General features: G+C 43.7%; 1 protein-coding gene across 3 annotated transcripts in view; it reads left to right on the forward strand.

The window, feature by feature from the left end:
- The window catches only part of LOC309381271 (myosin-10-like), an 83,754-nt gene that overhangs the window by 35,538 nt on the left and 30,624 nt on the right, over positions 1 to 17,592 (forward strand). For all 3 annotated transcript variants that reach the window (XM_081932055.1, XM_081932056.1, XM_081932057.1), the window contains 12 exons: positions 295 to 468; positions 2,324 to 2,438; positions 4,599 to 4,792; positions 7,048 to 7,169; positions 7,581 to 7,650; positions 7,766 to 7,926; positions 9,321 to 9,429; positions 10,259 to 10,390; positions 12,466 to 12,672; positions 13,390 to 13,527; positions 14,968 to 15,091; positions 15,432 to 15,603. In XM_081932055.1, coding sequence (XP_081788181.1) covers positions 295 to 468; positions 2,324 to 2,438; positions 4,599 to 4,792; positions 7,048 to 7,169; positions 7,581 to 7,650; positions 7,766 to 7,926; positions 9,321 to 9,429; positions 10,259 to 10,390; positions 12,466 to 12,672; positions 13,390 to 13,527; positions 14,968 to 15,091; positions 15,432 to 15,603 — 1,718 coding nt within the window. The remainder of the gene's footprint in view (positions 1 to 294; positions 469 to 2,323; positions 2,439 to 4,598; positions 4,793 to 7,047; positions 7,170 to 7,580; positions 7,651 to 7,765; positions 7,927 to 9,320; positions 9,430 to 10,258; positions 10,391 to 12,465; positions 12,673 to 13,389; positions 13,528 to 14,967; positions 15,092 to 15,431; positions 15,604 to 17,592) is intronic.

The raw sequence follows: 17,592 nt of genomic DNA on the forward strand, positions 1-17,592 counted from the left end.
ATCAGAGTGGGTGGGTGGAGCCTCGCGCTGCCACCACTACTGGTTCTCCTAAACTGGTGCGAACTGGCAGCGTACCACCTCTGGGTGAGAGTCAAAATCAGATCTTTAACTTGGATCGTAAACTTCTATGTTATCTGTAAATAGCCCACAGTGGAAGACAATTATTTGCCTAATATCTCAGGCACGATGCAATTGCTGATCCTTTTGTAACTCATTTTCTCCCATGCTCTGACCAAGTTACCTATGGCCCTTGGAATCTTCCTAATGGTTTGGGTCTACCTCGCTTTCTCCCAGGCAAACCCTCCTGGGCTGCTGGCTCTGCTGGATGAAGAGTGCTGGTTCCCTAAAGCCACCGATAAGAGCTTTGTGGAAAAAGTTTCCCAGGAGCAAGGGACCCATCCCAAATTCCAGAAACCCCGACAGCTGCGGGATAAAGCTGACTTCTGCATCATCCATTATGCTGGCAGGGTAAGTTGCAACTTCTGCCCTTTTCCTTTTCACTGGCACTTCCGTGTTCACTGCCTTTCCCAAACTGAGACCTTTCAGATGTATTGAACTATGACTTGTTATTATCTGAAGGAAGCAACCATGGGCGGTTGTAGTCTTATCACAGCTGAGGACCCAAAATTGAAATTCTCTAATGTTGGCAAATGCTGATAGCTTACTATGATAGCTGAGGCTTTCAAATTAAATTTCCACTCAGAGAATCTGAGATAGCACAACTAAAGAACCCAGAGAACAGCTGTTTTGCAGAAAGCATGGTTTTCTCTCAGTATTTCTTCCATTCATTTGCCCAGTTGTTGTTTTTCTTTTTGGAGTTTGTCCTGCTGGATTGCAGGATGGACCCACTTAGTTTTCCATTGTGCTTGCCTTGTTCACGCAGCAAAGTTACCAGTGCTGATGTGATGAGAGGCTTTATTTTTCAGCCAGCCTGCGAACAAAGTTTGTTGCTGATTAGGGCTGAGAGGGAGTGACTGATTTGAGGTCATCCATTGGCTTTCATGCTTAAGAGAAGACTAAAAACTGTTGCATTTTATACCACTCTGGGCTGTACTTAATTCCTGGAGCCTTTGAAATTCTATGACGTGGAATCTCAATGCCTTTGGACAATATTAGCTGAAGAAGGATAGAATAGAGTCCAGTAATGGCGAACCTCCGGGTTCTGGCGTGCATGGGCGCCTGACCATCAGCTTGCTGGCGCACATGCACAGGGCGGTTTTTAGCGTGCATGAAGTGATTGCGCTCCGGAAAAGCCGAACTTCTGGGTTCTGGTGCACATGAGTACCCAACAGTCCTGCACACACAGGTTTTTGGCACTGCCATGCACACAAAGGACAGCTGGTCATCATGCATGCATGCACACCAGAAACCCCGAAGATAAATAGGCAAGGCCGTGTGTGCTGTGCAGTATGGCTTCGTGTGCTACTTTGGGCACGAGGTTCACCATCATCGGAATAGACAGTACAGACAATCCTCAACTTATTATCACAGTTCAGACCAAAACTTCCATTGCAAAGTGAAGTGGCCACTTATGTCATTTTGCACCTTTTTTTTTTTTTTTTTTGTCACAGTCATTGAGCAAACCGACGTGGTAGTTAAGTGACTCATGCGGTTGTTAAGCAATTCCAGTGTCTTCCATTGACTTTTCTTTCTTTTTTTCAGAAAAAACACAATTCAATAAAATATCTTTAATACAAGTCTACGGCAAATAGAGAATTATAGGAACTCTAACAGCACTTTTCCAGCTTCATTTACAATGAATTGATTAAGGCTTAGTCTTTTTTTAAAAAAACTTTTTATTTCGTTTATGCAAACTTCACATCTTTGCAACACATTACGATTCTTTTACATATCTGTTGTGATTCTTTTATCTGTACATATAAGTCTAGTATAGCTATAACTTTATACATACGTGCATTTATATTATTTCATACATCTTTTTTCTTCATTCTATATATATAACATTCTATATATTCTACGTAAAACAACCTTTATTACGTAAATAAGACTTTTCTTATTGGGAAGGTTGCCAATGCTGATTAGGTGACCCAGGGACACTGAAACCATTATAAATGCGTTCCAAGTGCCCAAGCTTTGATCATGTGACCGAGGATACAGCGCCACGGTCGTAAGTGCAAGGACCGATTTGTAAGTCGCTTTTTTCAGCACTGTCACAAGTTCGAACAGTAGCTACACAAACAGTCGCAAGTGGAGGACTGCATACAAGACCAGGTGGATTTGCTACGAAGAACGGTTCTGACCTCGTTTAACCTTTTGATCCTTTCTCGTCTTCCTTCTCCTCCTGCCTGTTTTCCATTGAAAGGTTGACTACAAAGCGGATGAGTGGCTCATGAAAAATATGGACCCTTTGAATGACAATGTGGCCACTCTCCTTCACCAGAGCACGGACAAGTTCACTGCTGAACTGTGGAAAGATGGTAAGAGGGTTGGAGTCCTGCTGTAACCTGCATCTGCTTGCCTTCCTAATATGTGTTGCCTGTGAATATGGCTAGCTTGCTGATTGTATTGTATGCGAACATGACTTCTCGTGCGTGAAAATCTTTGTCACTGCTGATACTAACCACTCTGCTATTTGCTGTTTCTCTTCTTTCTTGTTCCACTTCTTCTGTCCTGTAATGGATGATCTTGTGAAACCTTATCCTCCCCTTCTCTCCACTTGCCTCTTCTGTCCTGTCCTGTCGCCAGAGATCCAGAATATACAGAAGGTTTATTTCTTTGACAGCTATGCCGTGGCATCTCAGGTTCCAGCCGAAAGTACGTTTCTTCCTTTCAACATGCAAGACATGCCTGCATGTGGTCAGAAAGGTGGCAGGTCTGTCCTAGGAAACAGCGAGACATGCATCGGTTCGTCTTAATTTGGGATTTAATTTGCTGAATTAAATACACAGCTAAATCCCATTCACTTAAATGGGGATGAACCTCAAGTTAAGATGTTTTGGAAAGGCCATTTAAAAATTGTTAATGAACTTGAGAATTAAAGTTCCAAATCTTTTTCCACTCTCTTTTCTTTTGACTGACCTGCTTGGGCTAAAGTACCATCATCTCTCTTTATTCAAAACTCTGTTTCCTGCACTTTTTAAAGTCACTTCTTAGATGAGGATATTTCATGATTTCAAATACTTTTTATCATTGATTTGTACAGGCAGTCATTGACTTACAACCATAAATGGGACCAGAAGTTCCATTGCTAAACGAATGCAGTTGTTAAATAAATTGCGCCCATTTTTACAACCTTTTTTTGCCATAGTTAAGTGAATCATAGCAGTTGTTAAGTGGTCATTAAACAAATCCAGCTTCCCCCATTGACTTTGCTTGTCAGAAGCATGCTGGGAAAGTCACAAATGACAATTACGTGACCCTGGGACAATCATAAACATATGCCAGTTGCCGAGTGCCTGCATTTGGATCATGTGATCATGGGAATGGTGCAAAGTTTCTAAGTGTGAGGTTGTAAGTCACTTTTTTCAATGCCTTGGTAACTCTGAATGGTCACTAAACAAGTGGTCATACGTCGAAGGCTACCTACAAACTTGCCATGTTTCCCAATGTTTATTCCTTGTTTTTCCTACTGGAGAAAGTTTGATCATGTAATTCAATATGGACAGTTTCTTAAATGACAGGGGAAGGTTTTCTCTATTCATTGCTATTTTGGTAAGTCATAAATGCACAAAAATAAACAATGTCCCCCTACCTGCTAGTGTAGAATGAAAATGGCAATTCTACGTGCAGTTTGTGGTGTCAGATTAATGACTTATTAGTACTAAGAACCAGGTACTACTGAGATAAATCAATTCTTTATTGCTGAATAATATTTACAACATATTAGCTTCCATGCTGCTTACAATTTAAATTAAGTGGCTTCAGAAATGGACACAGGTAGGTAGGTGCCTGTCCAAAATCTTAAAGGAACTCACTTGGGAATCTTACAGGACTGGACTGTCTCAAGGCCATACTTTTTAAAAACAAGTCCCTAAAAGGCAGACGTTATAACTGGGAATGTCATGATAACATCAGAATGCGCAGCACTAACATTTTTGGTCAAAAATATTAGATATTTGTAGTGATTATGGGGTGCCTGATGCTTTAAGCCAGTGTTTTCCAACCTTGGCAACTTTAAGACGTGTGGATTTCAACTCCCAGAATTCCCCACCCAGCAAAACTGGCTGGGGAATTCTGGGAATTGAATTCCACAAACCTTAAACTTGCCATGGCTTCTTGACCTTTTAGCTAAGATCAAGTGCAGTGTTCTTAAAGTTGCCAAGGTTGAAAAAAACACCGCTTTAAACTCTCCAATCTGTTCATTCATTCTGGAAATTGCAAAGGAGTACTGGGCGGGTTTGATGTGGCCATGTTGCCTCGCCCCCCCATCCAAACTATCTGCATCTCCTATCTAGTCCTTCAGTTTTAAATGCAATGTAGTTCGATAATTGGGTAACTTCTGCTCCTCACAGGATAACTCCCATAGATGTATGTTTACTTGAGATGGAGATTGGAAACTGAGGAAATAGACATGTTTTTGGAATTTCAATATAGGGAATAGGATGGAGAGATCAAAAGCCTTTTCTCCTTCTCCCTAGTGGATCGGATTGTGGGTCTGGACCAAGTAAGCGGGATGGGAGACCTGGCCTTTGGCGCCTCCTACAAGACAAAGAAAGGAATGTTCCGGACTGTAGGACAGCTGTATAAGGAATCTCTCTCCAAACTTATGTCAACCTTGCGCAATACCAACCCCAACTTTGTGCGGTGCATCATACCCAACCATGAGAAAAGAGTGAGTGGGAACTTTAGGGCCTGGGATCCATTCATTCATTGTCTGAAGGAAGCCATGAAAGATGTTGACCATTCCTTTTTCTTAGACATAGCAAAAGACTTTAGATCTCCCCTGTTACACAAACGTGGGAAGGCTTTTTCTTGATACAGAATAACAGAGTTGGAAGGGACCTTGGAGGTCTTCTAGTTCAACCTCCTGCTCAGGCAGGAAACCCTATAATACCATTTCAGACAAATGGCTGTCCAATCTCTTCTTAAAATCCCCTAGTGATGGAGCACCAGAACTTCTGGAGGCAAGTTGTTCCATTGATTAATTGTTCTAACTGTCGGGGAAATTTCTCCTCAGTTCTAGGTTGCTTCTCTCCTTGATCAGTTTCCATCCATTGTGTCTTATCCTGCCTTCAGGTGCTCTGGAGCAGGAATCTCCATTCTTAGCCACTTTAAGACTTGTGGACTTCAAATCCCAGAATTCCTCAGTTTTGCTGGCTGAGGAATTCTGAGAATTGAAGTCCACAAGTCTTAAAGTGGCCAAGGTTGGAGACCCCTGCTCTGGAGAATAGATTGATCCTCTCTTCTTTGTGGCAGTCCCTTAGATTTTGAAAGGCTACTATCACATCACCTCTAGTGATCCAATACAGCACAAGCCTACAGTGTTGTTAGTCAGTAGCTAACAGACCTGGGCATTTTATGATTGTCCCTGTGCAGCCCATATACATTCCTTTAATTTTGAAGGTGACGTCCTTTTTTTTTTCAATTTATGCACATTCACAGCCTTATTGGTCTGGCCCTTTACAGCAATCCCAGTTTCTCATGTCACCCTTGGAAAATTAATTGCCCGTTCCTGAGCTAACAACACCAAATCTTAACCAAGTAAAAGCTTCACATGCCTGCGTAACAGAGGAGTACAGGTAATCCACGACTTTCAACCATAATGGCAACTGCCCATCATGGTTGTAAGCCAAGTGATCAATTTTCTGACTTTTTTTGCAGACCTTTTTACTTACTGTTAAGTAAATGCAGTGTTAAGTTGGTATGTTAAGGGACAGTTTTGCTGCAAATCATAAGTAAATCATAAGATTTTGGCAAAATTGTTGTAAAATATGGCCATGTGACCACAGAATATGGTAAATGACCATACATGCAGGCTTGTTGCCAAGTACTTGAGATGCAGTCACATGACCATGAGGGGGGGACGGACAGCTGTTGGAACTTTGGAACTGGATTGTAAGTGTCCTCCATCCCCCTGGGAAGCCTGTTGTAAGTTCAGTCACTAAGTACCGTATATTTTGGAGTATAAGACACACCTCAAAAAAGAGGGTGAAAAACTGGGTACGTCTTATACACTCAATACAGCATTCCCCGCCCCCTTTGCCTAAATGGACATGCAGAGGGTTTGGGAGGCTTGCAAAGTGCTCCTGAGGGCTAGGGAGGGCAGAAAAAGCAAAAAACGAACTGTTTTTGCCCCTCCCCCAGCCCCCAGGAGCACTCTACAAGCCTCCCAAAGCCTCTGCATGTCCCTTTTTTTTTTTTTTGCAAAAAATGGCCTGTTTTTGCGGAAAATGGGTCATTTTTTTGCTCGTTTCCCCCCCCCCCCAGCCCCCAGGAGCCCTCTACAAGCCTCCAAAGCTCTGCATGCCCCCCCTCTTTTTTTTGCAAAAATGAGGCATGCAGAGGGCTTGGAAGGCCTGCAGAGTGCAAAAACTTTTTTAAAAATTTACCTCTTCAAAATCATGGTGCGTCTTATACTCCGAAAAATATGGTAACCTGCCATAAGTCAAGAAGGACCTATACTCAGCCCTTGATAGTACTCTTCCTCGTGAGAAAAAAAATCTTGAAGGTGAAATAATTAGCCTGATTGTATGAAAAAAATTATGAGAAAGTTAAGTGTGTTTCGTATTGAAAACTATTGTGTGTGTCCTTTGAGTGTAAAAGAATATAGGTGACATAATATGGGAATATTAAATTTGAATCAAAGGAAGCCTAGGGCTGAATTCTCACTCACTCTACAGAATTAATCAGCCATGTATCTTCAGCCTCATTTATCTCACAAAATTGTTGTGAATGTGAGCAGCACGCCTCGAGCTATCTGCAAAAAAGTTGACAATAAACATGGAAAAGAAATCAGAAAAAACAAGAAGCGATATTGTTAGTGGCTGACTCTATAGAGTGCTGAGGAATCCCCACCCAGAACTCTTCAGAGACAGAACCTGTTGTGGCTCCTTTTCTCACACGTCCTTCCCTTGACACCTATTGCAGGCTGGAAAACTGGAGCCACATCTTGTACTGGACCAGCTGCGTTGCAATGGAGTCCTAGAGGGAATTCGCATCTGCCGCCAGGGATTCCCCAATCGTATTATCTTTCAGGAATTCCGCCAAAGGTACGCCATTTTGGTGATAGCAAAAGGGAGCATAAGCAAGAAGGCCAAAACAGTTCTCGGTCTTTTAGGATTTTAATCTTCGGCCTTAATGTTCTTAGAGTTTAGAGATGCCATTTGTGACTTCCATTTGATACTCAGGCCTAAGTGCCTCTTATTTTGCTGCGTGCCAGTGTTAAAATGTTGGATGTGGACCAGGGAAAGATAGACTGAAGTCCAACCTCACTGACTTTCAGACAGTTGCTGTCTCTCAGCCCAATAACGGTAGCTGTTGTGACTGTTAAAATGGAAGACGAGCTGCTTTTCTCTGTGGGAAAGGTGAAATTAAAAACCAAACGAATAGAGATGAATTGTATGCAGGGTGGCTAAAGGTCGAAAAGTAATCCATATTTTTTTTCCCATATTCCTCAACAGATACGAGATCCTGACGCCAAACGCCATTCCCAAAGGCTTCATGGATGGGAAGCAGGCCTGTGAGCGTATGGTACGTGTCAGGCTTGCTTGAGAGAACCGTCGAGGCAACCTGGGCTAAAATGAGTTCGCTCCCAAAGGTGGTTTGAATGGGTCCCTCATCCTCTTCTGCTCTTTTGTCATTCCAGATCAAAGCTTTGGAGCTGGACCCTAATCTCTACCGCATTGGCCAGAGTAAGATCTTCTTCCGGGCTGGTGTCTTGGCGCACCTGGAAGAGGAACGAGACCTGAAGATTACAGATATAATTGTGTCCTTCCAAGCAGCGGCCAGGGGATACCTAGCTCGCAAGTGAGCACTGAGCAGGGACCGGGTTGAATTATGAACTGGATCTAAAAGCGTGGACAGAAGGATCCAAAACAAACTTCCCAATGTTGATGGAATCCATCTTCCTGAACTTTCAGACTAGGACTTCTCCCTGTCTTGTTACTTGATTATTTTTTAAATAGGAGACTGAGCCAGAAGCATCATAAGCATGAAGCTGGGAGAGGGGATGGGAGAAACTCTAATCCCGTGATGGCAAGCCTACGGCACGAGCTGTCGCTCAGCTCAGCTCCACTGCACATGTTTGCATGTCTCTCATTGGCCAGCTGATTTTCGGGTCTCTGCCATGCATGCGGCAGAGGTGTGGGGATCGTGCCCCGTTTTTGGTTTCAGGAGGCTTCTGGGAGGCCTGCTAGGCTCAAAACGGGGCATGCACGGGGGGGGGGAGCGTGCTTGTGTGGGGATTTGGGGAACGTGTGGGGGTCATGCATGCATGGGGGCGCATTGCATTATGGGTGTGGGCATGCACATGCAGAGAAAAAGTTTAGCCATTACTGCTCTAGCCATTGGCAATGCCTATTAAGCTGCTATGTTTGAAGTTTGAATGATTGTAAGCTGCCTAAGAGTTGCCTCTGGTGAGATGGGTAGCATATAGGTTTAATAAATAAACAGGTTTGGTAGCATCTGAAAACCCACAGTTTCCTGATTCCCTAAAGAAGACATGATAGAACTGTCCCCTAAAAGATAAAATTCTCTTTTATAATAGTAAATAATCGATAACGTTAACAGATTCACAGGTAGCCCTTGACAACTGGTCACTTAGTGAATGTGTGACATTACAAAGGAATTTCCTGGGGTTAATTGCAACCTGTTTCCAAAGTTCTGATGGCCACACCCCCTGGGTCATGTGACGACATTTCAGGTGCTGGCAACCGACCCACACTTTGACCATTTACAGCATCCTGGGGTCACATGACCATATTTTATAATGTTTTTGCAAAAAAACCAGCATTTATTTCTGGCTTTCAGCAAAATTGGCCCGTACTGAAGCATTGGTTTGCTTAATGACCCAGGGGGGAGGGGGGCTCGCTTAACAACCATTGCAAAAAAAGTCATAAAATAGAGTCGTTCATATGGGCGACCCAATTTATAATTTGCAACTTATGACTGTGACAGCCAGGTTCCATTACAACCACATCAAGCATTACCCATAGTAGATTTAATTCTCCCTATATCATATCCCCTTTTCTTTTTTAAAATCTCTGGCCCATATTAAATGTTATATAGACTTTTACTTTTGGTAAAGGAGAGAGGAAAGGAACGTTGTAGTCCCATCACAGGCACATTTAACTTCCTAAACATGGCTGTCAGTGTGGTAATCATGAGACTCATGGATGGTCTTTCCCCTCCTCATCTCCTAGAGCTTTCATGAAAAAGCAGCAGCAGATGAGCGCCCTCAAAGTTATGCAACGCAACTGTGCAGCCTACCTCAAACTGCGCCATTGGCAGTGGTGGCGCCTGTTTACCAAGGTAAGTCAAGGTGGTTAGATCTGCAAAAGGAAATCTGTTGCTAGACAGGAGATCATATCATTGCAAGATCGGGTGGTGAAAAGTGGGGAAGCAGACAGGAATGTCTGGATTTCTAAAAAGCATTTTAGGTGGTTTCTAAATGATGGATGGATGGATAGGATGGATGGATAGGAGGAGGGAGGGAAGGAGGGATGGATGGATAGGAGGAGGGATGGATAGGATGGATGGATAGGATAGGATGGTTAGAAGGATGGATGGATGGGAGAGGACGGGAGATTGTGCTAGCTATTTCATTCTATTAAATCAAAGAAGACTGAACATCTCATAGATTTATAGACCCACAAATCATTCCCCCCAAATACAAGGTTCCTGGGACAGGACTATTTTCTCCTTTCACATATTGTATAGAAGGGAACATTTTTAGTAATAATTCTAGACTGGGAAGTTAGAAAAAAATCTCAGAAGGAGGCAGTGGAAACCATTTTGGGGGAAAGCCAATGAAATCCTCGGAAAAGCCAAGTCGTAAGTTTTGCACAGGTCCCTGTCCTTCTGCTACTTCCTTGACCCTTTCCTTTAGTCAGAAAGGAAATAAGCTTGGGATAGCATGATGATGATGATCATGAAGAAGAGGATATCCATTTAGTCACGTCTGACTCTTGGTGATTCTGTGGGCCAGATCTCTTCACATCCTCCAATCTTGCGTTACTATTTTGAGGTTTTCTATGCTCTGGCTAGTGTTAGCGTTGATGGAATAGCAAAGAAGACTGAAATTTTGCACAACTTCCCTCAGTTTTGTTTCCTCAACATTTACTGTATGTTTGTTTTCCAGGTGAAGCCCCTGTTGCAAGTGACACGCCAGGATGAGGTGATGCAAGCGAAGGCAGTAGAACTACAGAAAGTCCAAGAGAAGCACACAAAAACCCAACTGGATCTTAAGGAACTAGAAAACAAATATCAACAGGTAAATAGGAATAATTGAGTATCAACCATACTTCGCTCCAGCATACGGTTGTTGTCTTCCTACAGTTGGAGCTCTTATCCATTCCTTTCTCACTTTTCATCTTGATCTGTGAGATTGTTCTTCTTACGCCTGTCTCTCTTTCTTTCTCTCAGTTTGCTGAGCTGTTCTAAGGTTCTTTTGATTTGCCAGGAAACTTCTGACTAGATTCTGGTACCATTCTGCATGAGCCTCTGCTCCATTCTGCTAATTACTTTAATTACCCTGATCTTGATTGTTCACTTACCTTCCTTCTCTATAAGCCCTCATCATTGGAGAGTTGTGTTCCATTTTCTCAGCCTACCTCTGTCCCAGTTCCTGTACGCCAGAGACTCTCTTTCCAGCACCTTCTGAAAGGATTGTTCTAGGCTTCCTATGATCATGAAGCTGACTCCTCGTCCCAATAAAGCCTCTTTTATTTAGGTTAAAGGGAATTCCTCTCCAGCAAAATCCCAGCAAACAGACCATCTTTTGTGAGAGTTCACAACTACAGACTTTTATTAGGCTTGCAGAGTTGCCTAGCTGATATCTTCCAAATGCCATGCTGTAGCAGCAATTACTTGGCAAGAAGTCAGGAACAGATCTTCACCCTAATGAATTGAACTAATTGTCTCTTGCAAGCAGCCCTCCCCTTTCCCTCCTCTTTATTCCCTATGGGAGGGGCCATTCACTGTCTACCTGTGCCTTTACTTTCAAGTCGGCCCTTGTTCCTTAGCTGTTCCCTTCTCCTGGCAGCTGTGCACATGCGCACATCAGGAACAGGTTCCAGCTGTTCTTCTGCCTCTCTGATATCTGACTCCGATAACTGTTAGATGGTCCTGGCCCCCTCTCTGCCTCCGACACAGAGCCCTCATCAGATTCTTCCCCAGACTCCAGGACTGGCCCATGTTCCTCCCCGACCTCCTTACTGTCTGAGTCTGCCACCAGCTCTGCTGGCTGCTGGTGGTCCACAACAAGGACTCTCTAGGAGGGTAGCAGCACACTAGCTTAATTTTCCATGCAGCATTTCCAGTTTACATGTAGCCCTTGACTTACATCCACAATGGAGCCTGCCTATCATGTTGTAAGTCATGACAGGGGTAAAAACATGACCAGCCTTATTTTACAACCTTTTTTGTGAAGGTTCTTAATCGAACCAGTGGTTTCGTACAGGTGTGGTCTCACCAAAAACTAGAAGTAAGTACCGGTTTTGGCAAACTCTTGTAAAACATGATCAAGTGACTGCAAACAGCTGTAAATGGGGCATTGATGCTGAGCACCTGAAGTTTGGTCACATGACTATGTGGGGGACAACCACTGGAACTTCGAATCCAGGTCTTAAGTTGCTCTGAGGTGGGTCTTCATAAGTTCAAATGGTCACTAAGTACTGTATTTTTCGCACTATAAGATGCACCAGAGTAAAAGATACACCATGATTTTGAAGAGGTAGTTTTTACACTCTGCAGGCCTCCCAAAACTTCTGCATGACTCGTTTTTTGCCAAAAGAAAAAGAAAAAAGGGCATGCAGAGCTTTGGCTTGTATAGTGCTCCTGTGGGCTGAGGGGGGTGGGGGGCAAAATCAGCAAAAACAGGCCATTTTTTGCAAAAAAAGGGGGGCATGCAGAGCTTTGGGAGGCTTGTATAGTGCTCCTGGCAGTTGCAGGCGGGCCAAAAATGAGCAAAATGGCCCATTTTTTTGCTGGTTTTTGCCCTCCCCAGCCCTCAGGAGCACTTTGCAAAGCCTTTCAAACCCTCTCCACGTCCATTTTTGCAAAGGGGGCGGGGTTTCGGTAGGCCAAAAATGCTGTATTCAGTGTATAAGATACACCCAGATTTTCACCCTCTTTTTTGAGGGGAAAATGGTGCGTCTTATACTCTGAAAAATTCAGTAACCCTTCATAAGTCAAGGACCACCTATAAAGGAACCTCAAGAAGCGAGGTGGAGGAAGACCTTCACCCGAGAGGCTTAAATCACAGAGCGGCTCCATCCATCATGGTGCTCTGAAGCAGAGCTTCCATGAACCTCATGCTTGGTTCTCTTGATCCTATTTTTGTGACAGCTCTCAGAGGAGAAAGCCATCCTGGCTGAGCAGCTGCAGGCTGAGACGGAGCTGTTTGCTGAAGCCGAGGAGATGCGGGCCCGGCTGGCAGCTCGGAAGCAAGAACTGGAGGACATCCTGCATGAGTTGGAGTCACGGGTGGAAGAGGAGGAGGAGCGATGCCAGCAGCTACAGGGAGACAAGAAGAAGATGCAACAGCATGTTCAGGTATGGAAACCATGTTGGCTAAACAGAGGTGCAGTCATAGAAGACGCTAGTCCTGCCTGATTTTATGAAAGTTTGATTCAGAAGTCAGTCTTCCCATAGCAAAACAATCAGCACGTACAGCCATAATCTTATATAGATCATTCATTACATAACATAGGGATTTTTTTTCATGCTGGCATTGGGCATCTGAAACTTTCTTCCTAAAAGGTTTTGTTTGGTTCTGAGAAAGTGGCAAAAAGTATTTGTTTAGATAACTTTATGAACTATTAATGACATTTTCTCTCAAAGCACATGGTGAAGTTCATAGCTTATCTGCTATATCTTCACAAGAGCTGTGAGGTTAGACAGAAAGACTGTTTCATATTTACCCACTGAATTTACGACTGAGCATTTGAACCAGATCTTGTCCTATACTCTAATCCAGCTTTCCCCAGCCTGATGCTTTCCAAATACATGTTGTACTAAACTCTAAAACAGTCCTCAGCTAATAACTATGTTGGTCGGAGGATTTTAAAAATGTTAGTCCAACACATTTGGAGGTCATCCATTGAGAGGAGGCAGTAACCCAATGTGATTCTAGCTCTCCAATGGAATAAATATACCACCACGAGTTCAGAAATGTCTAGTAAGCTTGCTGTTTGTCTAGAAAAACCCAGGACTGGGTTCAAAAGCGTGGCCATCCCTTTGACCCCCCTTGGGTATCTCATGGTTCCTTAGGACCTTGAAGAGCAACTGGAGGAAGAAGAGGCTGCTCGGCAAAAGCTGCAACTGGAGAAAGTCAGCACAGAAGCCAAGCTGAAAAAGATGGAAGAGGATCTGCTGGTGCTCGAAGACCAAAATTCAAAATTGCATAAAGTGAGTGTGGATGTTCCATTTTCGCCATGAAGGGAAATGAATACGTGTTGGAGTGTGTGCTCTCTGTTATGTGGGCTCTCCTCATTAAATATGAGGTCTGTCTTTGGTCATCCAAACTAGTTGTGCTAGAAAAGGTAGGTAATTTACCAGTGCTGTTCGCTTGTTTGTTTATTTCTATTTTATTTTCTACTCCTAGAAGAAGCCCGGAGCAGTTTACAAGAGAAGGTAGCAAAAACCTTAAAGGGTCTTTGTACACAAGGGTGTACAAAGGCATTAAAAAAAATAAATTCATGGTTGTTGTTTTTTTACAAAGTAAGAAAAACAAAATAAACCAACGACAAAATTAAAGGCAGTCTGGACCTAGAGTAATTCTTAACCTCTAAAGGCCTAAACCAGGGGTTGGCAACCTGTGGCTCTGGAGCCGCATGTGGCTCTTTCATCCCTCTGTTGTGGCTCCCTGTCGCCGGTCGGCTCGACAATTGATAGGGCTTTTGGTTAGGAGAGGCAGAGGAAAAAGGACACTGCGCTAGGAAACTCTATGGTGGGGGAAGCAGACTGCAAGTCGGCTCCAGAATTGAACGGGGGGCTTCCGGTTACGACCTTTGTGGCGCTTTGAGTGTTTAAGGTTGCCAACCCCTGGCCTAAACCATAAATAAAAGAAGCTCTCCTTTGGTTGAGCTCAGCTCCTGATGGCTTCATGGACACATCTGTGTCATTTCCTTGGCAATGTGAAGAGATGGATTGCCATGAAAAACCTTCTGGGATATATATATATATTTTAACTTCCCAAGCTGACTTATATCTTTGGAATTTCTCGATGGCCCGTCATTCCAAGCGCTAACAAAGAGTATCCCTATTTAACTGTCCTAGATCGGAAAGAGTTGGTTAATTAGTGCTACCTAGGTGGGCATTTGGACAAACAACTTTATTTTCAATTGCTTTATGAGAGAAGATCATCTCATGAACATCTCTCTGGGAGAAGATGCCATAACTGGAGTACTACCATGATAAGGTCCTGCTCCAGGCCATTGTGTTATGAACCAGACTACCAGTGGGACCATAGACATGTTTTCCAAGCTGATCTGAAATCAGGAGTGGGATGATATTAGAGGAAGCAGTCTTTAAAGTGCCTGAACCTTAAACCATTACTGCTAGTGCAGAGTGGCCTGCCCCTGGAGACAACAAATTCCTTAACTCTTGTGCACCTTCAAACATAATAGACTACAATTGCCATAATTGCTAGATATGATAGCCAGTGGGTAAATCTTCTGTGTAGCTGTTGAAAACCCTGCAAGGGAGATGAAAGCTGCATTCAAGAATCTGGAGACCAATAAAGAGCCTGGACATTGTCTAATAGGATGTATGATGGACTACACAGATTTAGTTTTCCAGATACCCAGCTGGGAAACTCATTCTCTTTCTGGTTATTGCCTACACTAGGAGAGGAAGCTGACGGAAGAACGCCTATCAGAGTTCTCTTCTCACATGGCAGAAGAGGAAGAGAAGGTGAAGAGCCTGAGCAAACTGCGCAATAAATATGAAGCTGTCATCGCCGATATGGAAGGTATGCCAGAGAACAGAGCAGGCTGTGGTGATCAGCTACCCAGATCATATTTAGTATGGATCTTTGGTCTGGTAAAGTAGACGTTGCCCGTTCCTCATCCCTTGGCATCTAAGCCAGCATCTCATGACTTGCATGTAAAGTATTCCTAGTTTAATTCTAGATTAGAGTATCTATGGTAGGCAGATAGGGAATGAGATCCTAGAGGGGCCATTTCCCATTGAGATAGAGCAATTCTGGGCCCAGGCAGACAAATGCTTTGACCCGTTTAATGTTCCTAGGCAGGTGATTCTGAACCAAAATATCTGATTTTTCCCATTTCTCTTTCCTCGCATCCTTCCAGATCGGCTCAAGAAGGAAGAAAAAGGCCGCCAGGAGCTGGAGAAGCTGAAACGAAAGCTGGACGGGGAGGCAGGCGACCTGCAGGAACAGGTGGTGGAGCTGCAACAGCAGCTGGAGGAGCTCCGCCAAGCACTGGCGAAGAAAGAGGCTGAACTGCAGGCAGCTTTGGCCAGGTGAGCATGTTCCTTCTTTCTCCTGGAGAAAAAAAAACACACAGTGAAGCAACCCAGAGATTCCATACAACTCTTTCCCAACCTTAGTCATTTTAGGAGGTGTGGACTTCAATTCCCCAGCTGTACGCTCTCTCTCTCCCGCTCTCTCATACACACACATCTGTACCAACGGTGCTTTTTTCAAGAGGCAACTGGACTTTCTGGTTTTTGTTTGAAGATGAAGTTTCGCTTCTCATCCGAGAAGCTTCTTCAGCTCTGATTGGATGGTGGGGAACGGAAGGATCTTAACCACCCAGTCAGAGCTGAAGAAGCTTCTTGGATGAGAAGCAAAACACCTTCAAAGAAAAACCAGAAAGTCCGTTGCTTCTTGAAAAAAAGCACCATTGGGACAACCACGACTTGGATGACTGAGAATCTCCACAGACACACATAACTGTAGTTTGGTGATTTTATTAATATTCCCCAGCAATTCCATCACCAAAAACCTAGAACTGCCCCAATTATGTCCAGCCACAACCAGATCAATCAACAGAGGAATAGCCAATGAGTCCATAAGGCTTCCCAATCAAAATAAACCCACCAGGCAAAATTAAAGCCACAACACAAAAAGATTCATGAGGCAAAAAAAAGTCCAGAGTTCACAAGGCATGATCCAAGTCAAGGCACGGTGTCAATCCAAAGCAAGGCAAGAATCTCACTGACCAGAAAACACACAGATAGGAAATGAACACGTCATTCCCAGCATCGCTTCCCTCTGTCTGCTGTGCTAAATAGCCAGCTTCTGGTGCAGTCCATCAAGAATGGCGAGGCTTCCTCCTCGTGAGTAATCTGGCTGACCTTATCTACTCCTGCCTTTTCTCTGCCCTACCTGTTCTTGGGACAGGTACAGAAGGCAGTTCCTCTTCCTCATCGCTGATTGGCTGCTGTTGCATGCTTTCTCCACCTGAAGCCCCAGGGCTGTCCTGCTGCAGCTGTACGTCACCCAAATCCCTCTTAGAGGGCTGCTTGGAGCCATTGACAAATTCCCCTCTAGATGTGCCTGGAACTAATTCATCCTCTTCCGTGGTGACATCTAGAAAGGTATCGAAGAATCATCACATCAGCCCGCTTTGCTAGGAGATGAAGTCCACACAGGTCCAAAGTTGGGAAACGCTGCCCCACAAGGACCTCTTTTTTTCCATTTGAAATGTGTTATATGCTGATAACAATTTAATGTGTTTTTTGTAGCTTCTGTTGAGATGAAATCAATGCAGGGCTTTGTTCGAGCCAAGCTATAAATATCCAGAAGGCTCATTTGAAGCCTAAGGACCAAAATAGATGCAGTAGCATTCAAGTCATTTGGAATATACGAGAATGGCTTTTGAAGAAGCAATTTGCAAGGGAGATGGAGTGGAGAAAGAGAAGGAAGGGAAACCCAATCCAGATTTCCATCTAAATCTGTATACTTCCAAAAGAGAAACTCATTCAAGCAATTGTATTGAATATATTGAGATTTTTTTTCCTGTGCGGCCAGAAGAGATTGTACAATTATGTGAATTCTCACAGTAACCATCAACAACACTTTGTTGACAGCAATAAGATAGTCTAATATCACTGATGTACAACCTCGTATTACAGAAAATAGGGTGTATCTTTGGAAATTAACTACCGTATTTTCGGAGTATAAGATGGGCCTTTTTTCCTCAAAAAAGAGGCTGAAAATCTGGATGTGTCTTATACATCGAATACAGCATTTTTTGCCCCACCCTTTCACCAAAATGGCCGTGCATAGCCTTTTGGAGGCTTTCAGAGAGCTCCTGGGGGCTGGGGAGGGCAGGGATGAGCAAAAAATTGGTTGTTTTTTACACACACACACACACACACACCCAGCAGCATTCTATAAGCCTCCATAAGGCTATGCATGCAATTTTTTTGACAAAAAACAGACCTGTTTTTTGTGAAAAAATGGGCCATTTTTTGCTTGTTTTGGGGCCCCACACCCCCAGGAGC

Source organism: Natrix helvetica (genome assembly GCF_964273705.1).
Source record: "Natrix helvetica genome assembly, chromosome: Z".
In the NCBI taxonomy this organism is placed as follows: Eukaryota; Metazoa; Chordata; class Lepidosauria; order Squamata; family Natricidae; genus Natrix; species Natrix helvetica.